Source organism: Canis aureus, chromosome X (assembly GCF_053574225.1).
Source record: "Canis aureus isolate CA01 chromosome X, VMU_Caureus_v.1.0, whole genome shotgun sequence".
In the NCBI taxonomy this organism is placed as follows: Eukaryota; Metazoa; Chordata; class Mammalia; order Carnivora; family Canidae; genus Canis; species Canis aureus.
Window position 1 is genome coordinate 18,768,420 of NC_135649.1, and position 17,905 is coordinate 18,786,324.

Below are 17,905 nucleotides of genomic sequence, written 5' to 3' on the forward strand. Positions count from 1 at the left end.
AAAGGCTACATATGGTATGATTCCAACTATATGACCTTCTGGAAAAGGCAAAACTATGGAAACAGCAAAGATTCTCAAATTTAATATTTCAAAATTATTACATCAAACTCACATGAACAGACTGAATTATGGAGTATTTACCATTTTAAGTTTTAGCAAACTAGGTTATTGAGCCACTGATGGCAAATGAATAAGACATTGCCATCCACAGTTATCAATGCCTTTTTGCTGCACAGACCACTGCCGTAAAATTCTCAAAGGTAGTTCCTGAAATACAACCCTATAAACCCCAACCATAAATTACAATTGTTAAGTAGAACATAGGTTTCCCATTAGAACAATGACATAGGGACGCCTGGGTGACTCAATGGTTGAACGTCTGCCTTTGGCTCAGGGTGTGATCCCAGAGTCCCAGGATCAAGTCCCACATCAGGCTTCCTGCATGGAGCCTGGTTCTCCTTCTGCTATGTCTTTGCCTCTTGCTCTCTCTCTCTCTCATGAATAAATAAACAAAATCTTTAAAAAAAAAACAAATAATTGAAGTTGTTTCTGACAAAGCAATCGATATCAAATAAATTTAAGCTAGATAAGTGATAAAAGCCAAAATTCAATAAATACAACTCTGTAGTGCCTTTAAATTGTAAAATTATGCTTCCAGTTCTACAATATGAGGATAAACACATTACATAATATCAATGAGACAGGGGTCCTAAAGTGCTCCAGAAGTATACACTGAACCCCAAATTCAAAATAACTGGATCACAAATTTGAATTGCAGCAATCCTGCCAGTTACATTTAAAAAGTCATCTGAGGGGCACCTGAGTGGCTCAGTCAGTTAAGCATCTGCCTTCAGCTCAGGTCATAATCTCAGGGTCCTGGGATCAAGTCGCAAGTCAGGCTCCCTGCTCAGGAGCCTGCTTCTCCCTTTCCCCCGCTGCTTCTCTCTCTCTCTCTCTCTCTCTCTCTCTCTCTCTCTCACACACACACACACACACATACACGTACACACACACAAATAAACAAAATCTTTAAAAAATAAATAAAAAGTAAAAAAGTAATCTGAAAAGTATTATTTTCAATCTTTCTCAAAGCAAAAAGGTGGTCAAAATTATTCTGCTTTATGCAGTCTGCAGTGACTTTTCTCTACCACTAGATGGTACTATCAGCTTCAGAAATGTAAGGAATAAAAGGGGAGCCTTCTACATTAATCCTTGCCATCCTCAACTATCCTCCTGCCCCAGTGTATCTTATACTTGTATTCATCAGATCCTAGCTTCTAACCCTTGGTTTTACCATACATGTAGTTCACTACAGTCTTCAAGAAAATCAAACACGTTTTTAAAATCTGAAGTAATGAAAGGTGGGCAAGCTTCCTCTTAAACTTTGAAAAGGTTTTTCAATTGAATTCCTGAACTAAATAAATGAGGAAAAAAATAAACAAGGAAAACATTGTAAAGGTTTCTGAGTTGCACTTTATCAGCTCTAAAACATTGTGCTTATTATTTATACAATCTGTTTACTTTAAGGACAAGTTTTGCTGAAGATCATGTATTTAAGCAGCACGACACATATATTTAATTAAATCTAGAGTCTCAAAGTGAAGGATATAGCCATGATCTAAGATATCAAAAAGGGTCACAAACTTTAGTATGCTAACACAATAATTAGGTAAGTCTTTATATAGGAAACTACTTCCTAAATCAAGAGGCTCAAATCATTCTAATTTCTAAGCGACATGTTCTCAGAGGCTAACAAAAAACTAAAAATCTCTAATTTAAATGGAAGGATAGAATGCTCTCAGACTAAATCTAAGCCTTTTAGTGCTAGTGAAGTATCAAAACCATCCATTTGCAGAAGTATACAAAAAGTCAGAATTCAACTTAAAAACTTTCCCATCCCTTTTAAAAAAGACCAAGTACAACTTGGCTAACTATAAACACCCTTAGCCTTGCTTTATATAAGTTTGAGAAATAAACTATAAAAATTTTTAAAGTTAATATATTTTAAATTTGATGACTTCTTATGAACATGTCTGTATTTTCAAAAAAAAGTACAATGTGAAAATTTAACAGAAAGCCTGGTGATCACAAATGTACCAGTATCTCTAGTTCCCATTTTCTATATCTGACAGTAGTAAGGATCCCAATTACTACCTTTACAATCTGCTAACACTTACATGAACACAGAAACCCAAAATCCCTAGCATCATTTTTTCCTAAAGATAAAATATATTCTCAATGTACTCCTTACAAGAACTTCAGGGGCAAAAATTTTCTCAAAAATCCAGATCTTTTTCACTATGTACATCAGTTTATCCTAACACTTTTCTGGATTCTTTGCAGTGTATTCAATATTGAGATACATCTATGGCAAAAATTCATATAGTAAAATTCACTCAAATTTCTTCTTGATATTGAAAAGTCGCTGCAGGGATCCCTGGGTGGCGCAGTGGTTTGGCGCCTGCCTTTGGCCCAGGGCACGATCCTGGGGACCCAGGATCGAATCCCACGTCGGGCTCCCAGTGCATGGAGCCTGCTTCTCCCTCTGCCTATGTCTCTGCCTCTCTCTCTCTCTCTGTGACTATCATAAATAAATAAATAAATAAATAAATAAATAAATAAATAAATAAAAATGAAAAGTCACTGCAGGACATACCTTCAGAGTTATGTGCAGTTTTCTTGTGTTTTCTGCAATACACCCTATAAAAAAATGAAGAAATCAAAAATTATCAAGTCAACAAACTAAACTCGTTTTTCAAATTAAGAAAATGAGCAGTATACTTCACCCCATTCACAAGCCGGATTCCAGAAATCTTATTAAACATCCTATGCCCTTCTCTAACCATTAAATTCCTTACCAAAACACCCTTTACAATGATGATGAAATGCTTCAAAATGGGAAGAACTTTTACAAAAGCCTAAAGAAAGTATGACTGCTTAAAAAAAAAAAGACTTAAAGAGAAGTTAAATAATTACATGTAAATTCCTTGTGAAGGTTTCTCTCGTATTTGAGCTTTATCATGCAATGCACAGTGGTAGTGGTATGTCCTGTGACATGTTTTCACATCACAACCAATTGTTGCTCCAGGACAATGGCACAAAGAACACATCTACAGCAAAACAATAAAATAATTATCATTAGTGGGAGATTGTACTAAGGCCGTGATGTCAGGTTAGAGGCATATCAATCTCTGTCAAGGAAAACAAATTGGGTTATTGAAAAGTTTTGTAACCGATAAATGCTAAGTTATCTTGTTTTCTCACCTAGAAATACTTTGAATCAAGTTCAACCAGGGGTATTTTCCCCCCAGATTAAACAGTGACAAAACTAATGGAATATTATTAATGTCTATTGTTTCACTGTGGTCAAGAGAAAATTTGAAATGTTGCAAATCGGGAATGTAAGCTGGGTATAACTTAGACCTTTCAACAATCCAGATTTTCCTGGAAATGAGTAACTGCGAGAAATGTCTCATACCAGAAAAAATGTTTCCTTCACATTTCCACTTAATGAGAATCTTTGGGAAAAAAATCTCACGTACTATTGGGGGACTTGGTAAAATCATTTTCAAGTGAGGAAAGAAGGATAAAAAGTTAAGGAGACTTTTAAATCTCTCAAGCTCTAAAAATATTTTGTGATGTCAAGTTGATTATGAAAATAGGCTCATCTATTTTAAATTTAATCTGTTACTTACCTCTTATGCATTATGAATTCAGGCACAGAGATAAAAGAATGGACTCTTTAAACATATTTTAATGTATTTACCTTCTGACTTTATTAGATAATTCCTATTGTTTAACTAGCTCATGCTCTCAATTTAGGAAACAGTTCTTTTAAAAAAAGTACATAACAATGACTGTTAGTGGTTTTTATTAACATATCATAGTATATGGTACTAGAATGGACTTTCAGGTACCGAGTGGACTTTTAACAGGTCTATCTCCTAAGCTATAAATGCCATGCCAAAATAAATTCTCTATAAGGTAAATCTTAAAAACTTTGTTTCTTGGTTGCTAGATACCTTGTTTGGAACTGTTCTCATTCCTCTATTAATTTAACATAAAGAATACTTACCATCATAACTTCTGGATTACTTGGCTCCTAAGAAATTTTGGTATACGGAGAACCTGATATAAATTCCAATAAAATTCCTTACGCTTCTCTAAGCAATTCAAACACTCAACCTCTCGTTCAAACTATCATGTAAGAAATACTCCTAAGTCAGAAACATTCTCAATACAGGTACCTCCCAGAAAACATGAGGGCCAGTGGACATGATTAGTACTAGAGAAATACTCCATTTCCTTAAATACAGAAACTTCAAAGTATAACTGTAAAAAGAATTACTGTAACAAATTACCAAGCAGGAAAAGCTGTTAAATACTTTTGGGTGGGCTTATAAATTCTTGAGAAGGTGTAGCATTTCTAAGGTTACTTAATTATTTTATTTTATTTTTTAGCAAATTATATCTTATTATATCTATTATAGAAATGTTGGCAAATGCAAGGGCAAAAAGAAAATTAAAAAAAAAAAAAACTCTCATGCTTTTGGCAAGCAGAGATGCCCTTACAGTATGTTACAGTGTTTATGTGAAAGTGTTTTTCTACGTAATTCTTTACATACTATTTTACAACCTGTTTTTTTTTTAACAAGTCGAACATTATTTCACTTCATCAAGAACTGTACTGCAAGTAGTTCATCTTGAAATTTCATCAAAAATGGGTTTGCACGGGTACATTTTGAAAAAAATTGAATTCAATTAGCAAGCAAAAATGAGAGAGGAGGTAGTTAAAAATACTATACTTGGCTCAACACTGGCAAAAATACAGTGAGATGGGCACTCTCATATCCTGCTGGAAATCACTATGCTCTGAATAGCAGCTTGCCTTATTTATCAAAGAGCTTTTAAAAAGTTCTTATTTCCTGATCCACTAACTTTACTTCTGTTAATCTAGTCTAAAAAAGAGATTCAAATGATTTATATACATATCTTTATTACAAAATTATTTACAATAATCCAAAATGCAAAATCACTCATGGAAAACAACTGAATAATCTTTGAATTCTAGCACACCCATACGTAGGAATATTCTACAGCCACTCTCCAAAGAAAACTTAACGGTATGGGAAAATGTTAATGTAAAATACTAAATAAAGCAGGATACAAAATTATTATGTTAATTATGATCACAATTATGATTATAACATAAATTCTTTGAAAACTGGGGGGGAGGGAGGGACACCTGGGTGGCTCAGCAGTTGAGCGTCTGCCTTCAGCTCAGGGCGTGATCCTGGGGTCCGGGGATAGAGTCCTGCATCGAGGATCCTGCTTCTCCCTCTGCCTATGTCTCTCTCTCTCTCTCTCTCTCTGTCTCTCACGAATAAATAAATATTTTAAAATAAATTAATAAATAAGAAAAGGGGGGAGAGTAGATATAGCAAAATGCTGAGGGGTTATTTTCTTTACAATTTCCTGTGTTTTCTGATTTTTCTACAATGGACAAAAGTACTTTCACATACAAAAAAATATTTGGGGGGAACACGCTAGCAAATGCTTTTAATACCATCTATTAGTTGAGAATAAGAAGGAAATCAAATGTCCAAAACATATCAAAATTTGTTTTTGCTGGTTCTCAGTTTAAATCTGCCCAAAATATTATGAGTTAACTACAGCACTTTAGGACAGGTAAAATTTTTAAGTGAGAAAAAGCTCATTCTCACTTTTGTCAGTTCCTCTCAAGGGTGAAAGGAAGAAGATATACCAATAAAAATGATTTCAAAGAGTAGAAAATTATTTTCAAGGTTAGCAGTAGGAATTTTTCTCAATTAGAATTTACTGGATCTATTTTAAGCAGCATTCATATAAAAGCCGAAATACCCACTTGTATATGAAATTCTGGCAAGATGCTAACAAAATAGCAAAGATTATCTATAATAAAACTAAATATAAAATTTACACATGCTTATGTACCTATGAATACAAAATGGAAACAGAACTGTTATCTTGAAGTCTACTACACTATATGCCCCAACCCCTAAATGACTATTTTTTCCCTGAACTCCTATGGGACTTAAGACACAGTATTCATTTTGGCTCTTACCATTTTACTTCCTTGTACAGCTAATTATATTTATAAATGTATAGATTTTATCCATCAATTGTTTCTAGACTGACTTTTTTGGAAGACTGACACTGTGCTTTACAAAGTAGTGTTCGATAAATGTGTTGACTTTAAGCTTACGGTTATTGAATATTTCAATATCTTCCAGTATATTTTTTCTGATTTGTGTTTCTATTATCTGCAGATTTAACATAATAATCTTCAAGCATATCTACAAATTTAAACAGTCTGATCTAGAATTTGGAAAGGTAAAAGTGAGAACACAATCCAGTGGAAGGGGCACAGAATGAACAGAGGCAAGAATATTTGGGAGGAAAAGATTTAGCCCTGTGAGATACCAAGTTGAGAATAAAGAGAGAAAAAGAACAACTAAAGAAGTTGGGAAACCAGATAGGGGCTGATTAACGTTAAAATTTTTTTTTAAATTATGGAAAATAAAACAAAGACTACCTTTCTTAAAAAAAGTGGAGTGATAGGAAAATGGGATCCCCAACACAGCAAGGCAGCAGTTGGTTGGTCCCAGGTAATGTTATCCCGTTATTTCTCTTTACATAAAACATTTGCCCTCAAATTTGTTATGGGCCTTACTGGGCTCTTAGCAGGACTGTCAGCTGCCATTTAACATCAAGTTTGCACTACCCATGACTCTTGAACGTGGGGAAAATGAAAGTTAACCTGACAGGAACATGGTGAACTAACTGTGGACCTTTTCCCCCTGCAAAACTGTCTGTCCCATGCATCAAATATTCTGAGGGCTAATTTCCTGCCCCTGATAAAAGTATAAATGTCAATTGTCAGCTAATCCTGTTCATACTCTGACTTCAAGATCTTTAAGTAGAGGTGAAAAATTTTTGATAATGATTTTTCTTTTACTTTTTCTCCCCTCTTCAGGTTGCTACCCAGTAGACCTAGTAAGCCTCAAAACTCAATTCACCTTTTCTGAAATGGGGAGACTAGAAAAAAGACCCACCCTATTACAGATGTTTGCACCTCATCTTTATAGTATGGCTAGAAGTGATAGTATCCTTAATTTTTTTTTTAGTAAAAAAAAATATTTAGGATGTATGGCAAGGTGTTTTAATAATAGCAAAATGATTACTACAGTTGAGCTACTTAGCACAACCAACTCTTCATTCAGTTACCAGTTTTGTGTGTGTGGTAAAAGCCCCGGAAATCTATTCTCAACAAATTTCCAGTATACAATATAGTGTTATTAATTATAGTCATTGGGCCAAACATCAGGCCTCTAAACTTCACTACACAATTACAACTTTGTACCCTTTAAGCAACATCTCCCTACCTTCCCTGCTTGTGGTAACCACCATTCTAAAATCTGTGAAGCTATCCCATATTAACGTTAAGCTGTACCCAAAGAACCAAGTCTCAAGGAGCTGACCCACTGACTAAAGAGGAACCAAGTCACACATGAGAGCTAACAAAGGGAACCGAAAGGACTATGACTTAGCTAAAGTCCTGCGGGAGCCAGAGGCAGGGATGTACCGACTCCTCAGGCAACTGAACCAGGCCGGGGCTGAAATTCAGTTTGTAAAAGGAAGAAGTCCTAAGGAATAAAAGGAGAAATACTGATTTCTCAGTAGCTGTGGGCAAAACTCAGGGACAGTTCAACCAAGACCATGAGACACAAAGTAAAACTAAAATGAGATCACCAACTTCTAAGATGGGCAGAAAGGGATGGCTTTGGGGGGGGGGGGAAGGGAAAGCTGGAATCCGATGGCTAGAGAGAGCCACAGGGATCCAAGGGGCAAAGGGCTTGCTAAGACAGCCTTGCCCAGCCAACTGCTGCATATTGAGTGTGCCTCAGTGACTGACTGACCACCACTGTATAGATATAAATCCTCACGGCCAAGTAGTTACTACTCTCAAGACATCTGCTCCAAGAAAAGGGCTATAAATGTATGAGAATGCAAAAGAGGCTCCAAAATGAGACCATATTCTTGGTCTGTAGGTGAAGGAAACAGGCCCAAAGCACTTGAGTTGGAAACAGGGTACCTAGGCTATCTGCACAGGAGACAGGATAAAGTAAAGGCAGTTCACCTTACACTGGTGTCTATTGTTTTTAATACCAGATAACATCACCTCCAGGAAAAACTAGAACTCGGGATGAGGCAGTTGGGGTAAGTTTTCAGAGCTGCCCCAAAATGCTCCTCAACAACTGATTTATAGGAATACTTCACATATCCAACATCGTTAGAAAGCAAAGAGTGACCTCTGAATTATCTGCTTAAGTGACAGCTGTCTGATTTACCTGTTAAAAATGCCTAAAAGAAAGGCACCTAGGTGGCTCAGTTGGTTTAGCGACCAACTCTTGATTTCGGCTCCGGTCATGATCTCAGGGGCCTGGGATCAAGCCTGGCATCAGGCTCCCAGCTCAACACAAAGTCTGCTTGAGGCTGGTCTCTCTCCCTCTGCCCCTCCCCCCGCTCTTGCTCACTCTCTCTCTCTCTCTAAAAATAAATAAATAAATCTTTTAAAAAAATTCCTAACAAGAATACCACGGCATGGTAGGGTGGAACATGATTCATGACTGTTTCTGGTTTATGCTATAGCTACAGTTTTTTTAAAAAGTTCAGGGCAGCCCGGGTGGCTCAGCAGTTTAGCGCTGCCTTCAGCCCAGGGTGTGATCCTGGAGACCCGGGATCAAGTCCCACATCAGGCTCCCTGCATGGAGCCTGCTCCTCCCTCTGCCTGTGTCTCTGCCTCTCTCTCTCTCTCTCTCTCTCTCTCTCTCTCTCTCTGTGTGTGTTGTGTGTGTGTGTATCCCTGATGAATAAATAAATAAAAAATCTTAAAAAAATAAAAAAAGCTCAGCATTTTGAAGAGGGTCTCATTAAAATAAATAAATAACTTAATATATTATTCTGATGACCAAAGTCATCAGAAAAGGACACACTTGATAGGTTAGGAACTTAAATTCCAAGTGCTTCTAAAAACAGGGCCACTGAAAAGTACTTTTTTCCTAGAGTAACAGACTAAACGTAAGCAGTTACTGAACAAATCAGTCAAGAAATCTTTTCAAAACGGAAGGCCATGAACGAAGCAAGCATATCAAGTTCTTACTTAACCTAGTCCCCTGGCCTTGCTCTGAATATCACATTCTCCATACTCATACTTATGAGTCATCACTGATAGTTTAAATTCTCTATATTATTGTAGCTTTTGAAGGTTTTGTTTGTTTGTTTTAACCTGAAATATTCAGACAGAGTTTTTCTGAGCTCAGATCTATAGGTTCAGGCTGTTCTCAAGTGTAGGCCTTTCAGACAGAGGGTACTTTATTTTTTTTTCAAATTTTACTTTTTTTTAAGATTTTATTTATTTATGAGAGACAGAGAGAGAGCAAGAGAGGCAGAGACGCAGGCAGAGGGAAAAGCAGGCTCCATGCAGGGAGCCTGACGTGGGACTCGATCCCAGGACTCCAGGATCATGTCCTAGGCCAAAGGCAGGTGGTAAACCCGCTGAGCCACTCAGGGATCCCCAGAGGGTACTTTAAACTGCCGTGCTGTGTGTTATATACTTAATCAGCGAAGAACTTCATATACACACCAAAACATCCCCCCAAACCAGACACAGATTATTTTACATTACTGGTTTGGGTTCTCCTCCACTGGCACAAATAAATGGGAATTAGTTACATAATGACATAAATTTACAGTATTTCCAATTACAAAGAAGTATTAAATGAAGGCAAAGGAAAAAATTTTATTCAGTAATAGTCAAAGACCTGATTTTCTCCATCATTGGACTTGAAGTTTCTCTTTCGCCTTACATTCATTCTCCTTAACCTCCAAAGCAAAGCAAAATTCATTTTAATATAAATGACAGGTAAAATATCTGCACATATTAAAATTAATCTGCATGCCATAATCTGAGCTTTATTAAAAAAATACACGTTTAGATGAACACATTTGTGATGGATGTACACTTAGTTACACAGATGACAATGAACAGGCCTGTTTGAATATACCTGTTTTTCCACAAAAATACCCTAAGGCAGGGCTCCTGCAAGCCCAATCCAGCCCACCAGCCATTTCTGTAAATTAAGTTTTATTGGAACACAGACATGCTTATTTCTTTGTGTATTGTCTGTGATTGCCACTGAAACAATACAGCTGGCAAATCCTTAAATATTTATTATCTGGTCCTGTACGCAAAGTTTGCTGACCCCTCTTCCTAAGGTAATGGTCCATAACAAAAAGCATCTACCAAAAAACCATTTGGGGGGCCACCTGGGTGGCTCAGTCGGTTAAGCATCTGTCTTTGGCTCAGGTCATGATCAGGCCATGATCCTGGGGTCCTGGGAGAGAGCCCCATGTCAGGTTCCCTGCTCAGCAGGGAGACTGCTTCTCCCTCTCCTCCCCTTCCTTGGCTCATGCTGTCTCTCTCACTCTTGCACTCTCTCAAATAAATAAATAAAATCTTTTTTAAAAATCACTTGAGAACCCTTTTCAAAAGATACATGCCTGGAATCCCCCGCCCACCCCCACTTCTTATTTCAGTTGGCTAAGGACCACTGCTCTAAGGATTTAGTAGCACCATGGACCACCTGGCATCTTCTGCTTCTCTGTATGCAGTAAGCAGTTGTAGCATCTTATGCACTGTGGGCACTCTGTTTTGCCCTTACTGAACGCTAAATGAGCCATTCGCTCTACTTTAAATAGCACTGGCATTTAATACTTACCTAATACTTTAGCCCACTTCCTCCTCTTGAAACTCTTCCCCCTTTGACTTCTACAGCATCACTTTCCGATTGGAACATATTTCAAACGTCACTTGCTATGAAGCCTTCTGACTTCTAAAACAGAATTAATGATGGTCCTCTATCCCAGCTCTCCTGTGGCATTCTCTACATACTCCCAAGGCTAAACTGTATGTATTCCTGGAAGCACCCATCAAAGTGTCTCACATTGTACTTGGTTCAAAGTAGGCACTAAATTAAGTAACTGATAAATGGACAGAGAGATGAATTCTAGATTCTAGTAGAGGGCCTTAACAAATACCATGCCTAAAGAAACAACCAAAGTAACACCATACTGAGCCAGGGAATGTTGAAGAAACATGCAAACCTTCATGGGTAAGGCATACACAGCTCTCCCCATCCTGAACAAATAACCAACCATATTTTTTCCACTAGATTTCTCTCCTTCCTTTTCAAATCACTGGAGCTGCAAACCCCACTAAAGCACTGACTAACCAAAAAAAGAGGAATTTTATGCTATACCATTACTTCTCTGGCCAATTTACACCTCTCCCAGTATTAAGGTTTCACACTATTATCCAACTGAAGCTCTTCTCTCCTTCAAATCCAATAATTAATGAGCACCCACCTATTTATTAGAACACTACTGAGCACAAATGAGACATCAAGTACTGTGCTAAGTGTCTTCCATGCATTATCCCCACTTAATCCTATGCTAGACCAAGAGAAGAGTGTCTACCCTTCCAGATACCAGAAGATAGTGGGGAAGGAAGGCTTGCTTATATCTAACAAATACAATGCATATTATGTGAAAATCTATGAAAGAGGTGAAGTTTGAGCAGAATTCAAAAACAGAACTGATAGGCAGCTAAGATGCAACTAGGATGAGTAATGTCAGTATGTGCACAGCAGTGGGGACAAACAGAGGACGTTTGGGAAACCAAGAGGAGAGAGGATGAAATCAAGAATGGAAGAGGTGGGTTAGGACTTCTGAATGGCAGGCTGAGGCCTCTGGGTATGATTTTTTTTTATTTATGATAGTCAGAGAGAGAGAGAGAGAGGCAGAGACACAGGCAGAGGGAGAAGCAGGCTCCATGCACCGGGAGCCCGATGTGGGATTCGATCCCGGGTCCCCAGGATCGCGCCCTGGGCCAAAGGCAGGCGCCAAACCGCTGCGCCACCCAGGGATCCCTGGGTATGATTTTGTATACACTAAGGCATCAGTGAAGGTTTGGAGTCAGGGAAGAAGAGATCAAGTAATTACCAGCAGTATATTGGAAGGATGGGGAGAGGAAGACTGGGTATAGGGTAGTATTACAAAAGAAAAGACAACAGAAGACACCCCAGAATTAGAACCAATGTGATACATGTGGAAGAAGGAAGAGTTGAAGGTAAAGGATTCAGAAAGAGAATCAGGGTTCAGGGCAGGGAAGATGATGAATAATGGTTTAGACAGGTTGAGTTTTAAGATGCCCTTGCAGGATATCTATGTACAGCAGACAAATATACTGCCATGATTATATTTCATTCTCCAGTGATTACTGCATATCCCGTTTCTCCTGAAAACTCCTGCTTCAACTATCCTCATCCCCTCCTATCCTAGGTGAAACTCCTGTGTAAGGTTTAAAGACCCTGCCATTATCCCACCCTACTCAACTCGAATCCATTACTACCAGTCTCATTGACCCATTCTGGTACTTAATCTATTTCCTGGACTCATTCTTTACTCCCTTACCAACTTAGGAAGCAGAAACAGGCAAGGCTTCTCCCACACAGAATAAAAAGGTGTTATCTATGAATCATCATATGTGCAGATTCATGGCATGTCCAATATCTAGAATGTCAACTCTCAAAATCAGATACCCCATTTCTCTAGGGTGCCAAGCACTCCACTGGTATTATGTAAAATTGGTCTTTCCATTTTTAGAAGCCACAAAAAGTACCTAAGGATAATAGAGAATCAGAATATGCCTACCTAGGACATATATCTTGGTCCTAAAAACTAACAATGCTATTAATATATATTAAAAGGAGTCTATGTCCTAAATCCAGTAGTATTTTCATATTTGTTTAAAAAACTACTAAGCTCAGGGGCAGCCCTGGTGGCTCAGCGGTTTTAGCGCTGCCTTAGTCCAGGGCGGGATCCTGGAGACCGGGGATCGAGTCCCATGTCGGGCTCCCTGCATGGAGCCTGCTTTTCCCTCTGCCTGTGTCTCTGCCTCTCTCTCTCTCTCTCTCTCTCTCTCTCTCTGTATCTCTCATGAATAAATAAAATCTTAAGAAAAAACTACTAAGCTCAATTATGTTTTATAAAACCTGATTTTGGATTGGGTGGCTTAAAAGGCACTGTATTAAAAACTGGGGTGATTACGAGTTCTAGCTGTGGAGTTCACTGCCCTCAAGTCAAATGGCAGCTCTGCCACTTACTAGTAATAGGAACTTAGGTTACTTCTCTGGGCCTCAGCTTCCTCATCCATAAAGAGAGAATTAATACCTCCCATCTTACATTATGATTGTCAGGATTAAAAGGAATCATGTATTTAAAGTAATTTGCCCACATATTAAGTGTTCAATAAATGTTAGCTATTTCTACTGTTGGGGAAAAAAAACAGGAAAAATGTTCAGAGGATTTCTTCAGACATGTGAGTAAAATTTAGTTCAAAAAGGGGAGAGTAAAAAAAAAAGGGGGGGGAGAGTTTAGGAGTGACCTGAGGATAGTCATCAAGTATATGAAAGATTTTCCATTTTTAGTAAAGAAAAAACCCAAATACTTCCTTTAATGGAAGGAGAGAGACCTAGAATAAACGGCTTAAATTAAGTGAGATAATTAAATTATAAAGAAGGATGAATTTCTCAATTCTGAAGAATGTCATAGAATTATGGTCATGATTCAAGTTGCTTTGATAGAATCACAGCCTCTTGATATATTTAAGAATAGTGGAGATGAAAATCTTATGTTGGGTGGCTTGGAAGCAGTCTTGCATATAGGGATTGAGGACTAAATGGCCTTCTGAACTCCTGTTCTCAGACTGATACATCTGACACAGTTACCAATTTCAACAGTAACTATCAGATGTAGGTACTCTTAATGACTTCACCACCTAGTTTCATCCAGAAAGAGTATGTTCTTCAAATGTACTCCTCTCAAGTATCTCCTTAAAGAAAATGAAAACGGTGTCAATGATTCATAATTTTACTTGGAAACTTGCATTTCTTGGCTAGATGGCTGAAGAATTAAGAGTAGATGGTACAGATGTGATGTCTCCTTATGGCTGCAATAGAAACTGGAAACCATTCTGGAAAAACATGTATCGGTCTTAACTGCCAATATAGAGACTCAAATGATAAAATCCTCAGTACTCTGGCAAATTCTTCCTGGTCCATCCTGGTGCCCAAAGGTAACACAAAAGAGATGGATCTGTCTGTACAGGCTGGCTTTCCTCCCCTGATTTTTGTGACTGACATAAAAAACACTCAGAAAACTCCCTGTGGCAGCAAGAACACAGAAACCACATACCTGTACTTCCTGTTGTGACTGCCCACTCTCTCAAGACTCTGACCCATCTGGTCACCTAAACACTTTCACCACAAGCCCCAGCCTCTTCTCTCTTTACTTTTCCTTGGGGCAAGAGAGCACCTATCTTAAGCCAACACCAGGTATAGGCTGAAACGGGACTTGAAAGCACCCGGGACCAGCATTCCTGTTTACTTTCAATGGGTATTCATGACTTTTCACCCAGAAATCAAAGTTAAACATATGAATGTTACTCTAGTCCTATCCCCTATGTAACTTATTTAAATTCTGGCATTTGGGAGAAGGAAAAGGAACAAAACTATGTACCTAGGCTTAAAAGTTCTTTCCTTTTGCCCTATTCCTTATACTAGATGCCCACAGCTTCAAAACATCTTTGTAAACACCTTTCCTAAGGTAACTCTTTCTATGTTTGATTTTAGTCATGGAACATCGCTGTTCAGTAAGCAGTGATACAGCATTATCTGTTTACCACTGGTGAAAAGACAAATAAGTTAACGACCTGTCTAAAGTTACATAATGTGTCAGTGGCAGAGTTATTAAAAATACAAGCCTCATGACTTTCCCAGTGCAGCATGCTTTTCATTAGTCTACAATGACATTAGCAGGATATTATTTATAAACAATAACTACACGGGTGGCTACCATTTATCAAGTCCTAACCACGTGCCAGGCACCATGCTAAGTCTTGTATAGTCTTTTAAATCTCACAATATCCCTATGAGATAAGAACTGTCAGTATCTCCTTTTGGCAGGTGAGGAAAATGTGGTACAGAGAAGTAGATAACTTGCCCAGGGTCACTCAGCTAGTCAGTGACAGAGCTAGGACTCAAATCCAAGTCTGTTACTATAGCTTGTGGTCTTACCCTCCAATGTCCTTCCACTCCCCAGATCAAAGGATAAATTCAATTCTTTATAACTCACTACACTTCAGAAAAAAATCAACTCACTATACTATACCATTAAAAATTAATCAAAACCATTTATATTAGTAAAACTTGTACAAAGTTCTGATGCTCTCTCCACAAACAAGTCCAAATAAATGAAGTCACCACTGGATTTAGCAATGCTGCCAGATGTGTACTGCTGCTGCATGTAAAACTAGGCACTGCATTTGTTAATAATAAGTAACATTAGGGATCAAAACTGCTCCCGTTGTGACTAGAGCAGCCATTCCAGGTGACAAAAATGCTAACAAGTCAAGATGCAGAAGCTTTTCCCAGGCCTATTCATGATGCCAAGGAATAAATAATGGGGCAATAAGGTTTACAGTACAACCACTTTCAGGTAAATAGTATTCTTTCTTTACATCTGAATTTGTTTTTAAGGATTAGGAAATAAAAACGTACTGCTCTGGTTCTCGAAAATCAGCAAGCCATAAAAACATGAAGAAATCTGAAACCATCAAATAAAAATCACATTTAAAAAAGCTGAAGCACAGTGCCTGGGTGGCTCAGTGGTTGAGCATCTTCCTTTGGCTCAGGTCGTGATCCTGGAGTCCTGGGATCGAGTCCCACGTTGGGCTCCCCACAGGGAGCCTGCTTCTCTCCCTCTGCCTATATCTCTGCCTGTGTGTCTCTCATGAATAAATAAATAAAATCTTAAAAAAAACCCTGAAGCATTCTATTACTATTACCACTTTGGGGAGGGGGGAAAAGAGACTTTCAGTTAGGGTCTTGCCACCACAAAAACCGACTGGCCTCTGGGTCCCCATTCGTGTCAATACTGATGTAAGGGTTTTACACTATTTATCCTAAAGCAAGTCTCAAATCCTTGAACTTCTTCATGTTGCTTTTCTTTCTAATACTACAAGACTGACAACTTTTTTTTTAAGATTTTATTTATACACTCATGAGAGACACAGAGAGAGAGAGAGAGAGAGAGAGAGTCAGAGACACAGGCAGAGGGAGAAGCAGGCTCCATGCAGGGAGCCCAACATGGGACTCGATCCTGGGTCTCCAGGATCACGACCTGGGCTGAAGGTGGCGCTAAACCGCTAAGCCACGGGGGCTGCCCAAGACTGACAACTTTCAAAAAATAGATTATTTCTGATCATCAAAATGACAGTTCCTACCTCTGCTCATCAGATTCTTCATGAGATATGAGATTATTCAGTGCCCAAGAACATAGATGCACATTCTGCCAAACCCATCTTTAAAATAATGGAGCACCTGATACTGAAGCTACTGAAGGCACATTTGCAGATGTAATTTTAATAAAGGGCTCAAAGGAGAAAAATAATAACCAAATAAAGAGAAGTTGTTTCATTGTAAACCATAATGGATCATAAATACCAACTGAAACAACGTTACTTTTCCAACAGAGCAATATAGTATCCTGCCAATCTGGCTACTGGTGAAAGACAACTATAGAAACATTCAGTGTAGCATAGCTTTAGAAATCTGTCAAAAGTCACAAAATTATAAATGCTGTGTTATATGGCTGAACCACAGTAAAATACAGCAAGTGCTAACATTCTCCTGCTGAAAGGGTACTGTCATCTTCATTTATGATGACCACAATTCCTTTATAATAGAAGATGAGAAGACATCCAAATTATGAAAATTCAGTTGAAGACTTCAACACATGATATATTCAAATTAAGCAAACTGCTTGTTTTCTGAGTTAACAGAGCCTCCAAGAAGATTTGTAATCTTTTTGAAAAGAAAAAAAAATGGAATAATATATTTATTCACTCCTTTTTTTTGAGTGGTAAATAAGTTAAGCCCAACCTTGGAATTTCTGGATGGGGGCGGGGAAGATTGCAATTTAAAATCATAATGTTAATAATGCAATACACTGCAAACTAAGCAATTTCCTCCTTAGTGAGCTTAAAATAAGTTTTATTCTCAAGAGGCAGAAATACCAACTTACCAGCTTCGTGCCTCTTTTAATTTCCTTTTGGACATCTTCAATAGAAAATCCACCAAGACTTTCGTTATCAGAGTGTGATGATACCAAAGCAGATGAAAAGAGCTATAAATTACATTTAGAAAAAATTAAGGTTCACATTTAAAGAAATTGCAGTGCAACAGTGAAAAAGATGTTAACTTTACAAGGAAAATTTCTAGCAAAAATGGCATAGCATTAGTAAGAAACTATTTCTTTAAAAATTTAACTGAGTTTTTCGTATTCAGGAATATTCATTGTTGGGGTTCTCATGGTTTCAGGTGTCTCAGTTGCCGGTTGCCGGCCTTACTTACCATGCACTTATGGTGTGCTGCCACCTTCTGGTTTTCAGATATTAGTAATTGTCCACATTCCTTGTCTCTATTTGACTTACAAAAGCCACATTTGCGCTGTCTTGTAGGCCCTTTTTTCTGTTCAACTGAGCTTGACATGATTTTTAAATTGCTTTTAGAATGCCACTTTTAGCCTCAAGAAATGCTACAGAGAATAAGAAGGGCAACAAAATGGTTAATTTCACTTTAATACTCGTTTGCACAGTCATGTAAGTTGTTTAATATTTAACCTAAGTTTTAACATATGCATTTTAAATGGCTATTTAGTATAGACAAATTAATATCAAAACCTA

At 37.9% G+C, this 17,905-nt stretch overlaps 1 protein-coding gene and 1 long non-coding RNA gene across 4 annotated transcripts in view; one reads left to right on the forward strand and one right to left on the reverse strand.

Moving 5' to 3' along the window:
• LOC144308521 (uncharacterized) overlaps positions 1-17,905 on the forward strand; it is a 129,322-nt gene that overhangs the window by 48,119 nt on the left and 63,298 nt on the right. The gene's annotated exons all lie outside the window — the stretch shown is intronic.
• PHF6 (PHD finger protein 6) overlaps positions 1-17,905 on the reverse strand; it is a 51,686-nt gene that overhangs the window by 29,778 nt on the left and 4,003 nt on the right. For 2 of the 3 annotated variants that reach the window (XM_077889120.1, XM_077889121.1), the window contains exons 2-5: positions 17,574-17,757; positions 17,245-17,346; positions 2,977-3,110; positions 2,657-2,700 (exon numbers count right to left, since the gene is read on the reverse strand). In XM_077889120.1, coding sequence (XP_077745246.1) covers positions 2,657-2,700; positions 2,977-3,110; positions 17,245-17,346; positions 17,574-17,711 — 418 coding nt within the window. In that variant the 5' untranslated portion in view covers positions 17,712-17,757. The remainder of the gene's footprint in view (positions 1-2,656; positions 2,701-2,976; positions 3,111-17,244; positions 17,347-17,573; positions 17,758-17,905) is intronic. The other variant, XM_077889122.1, reaches the window with a different exon arrangement.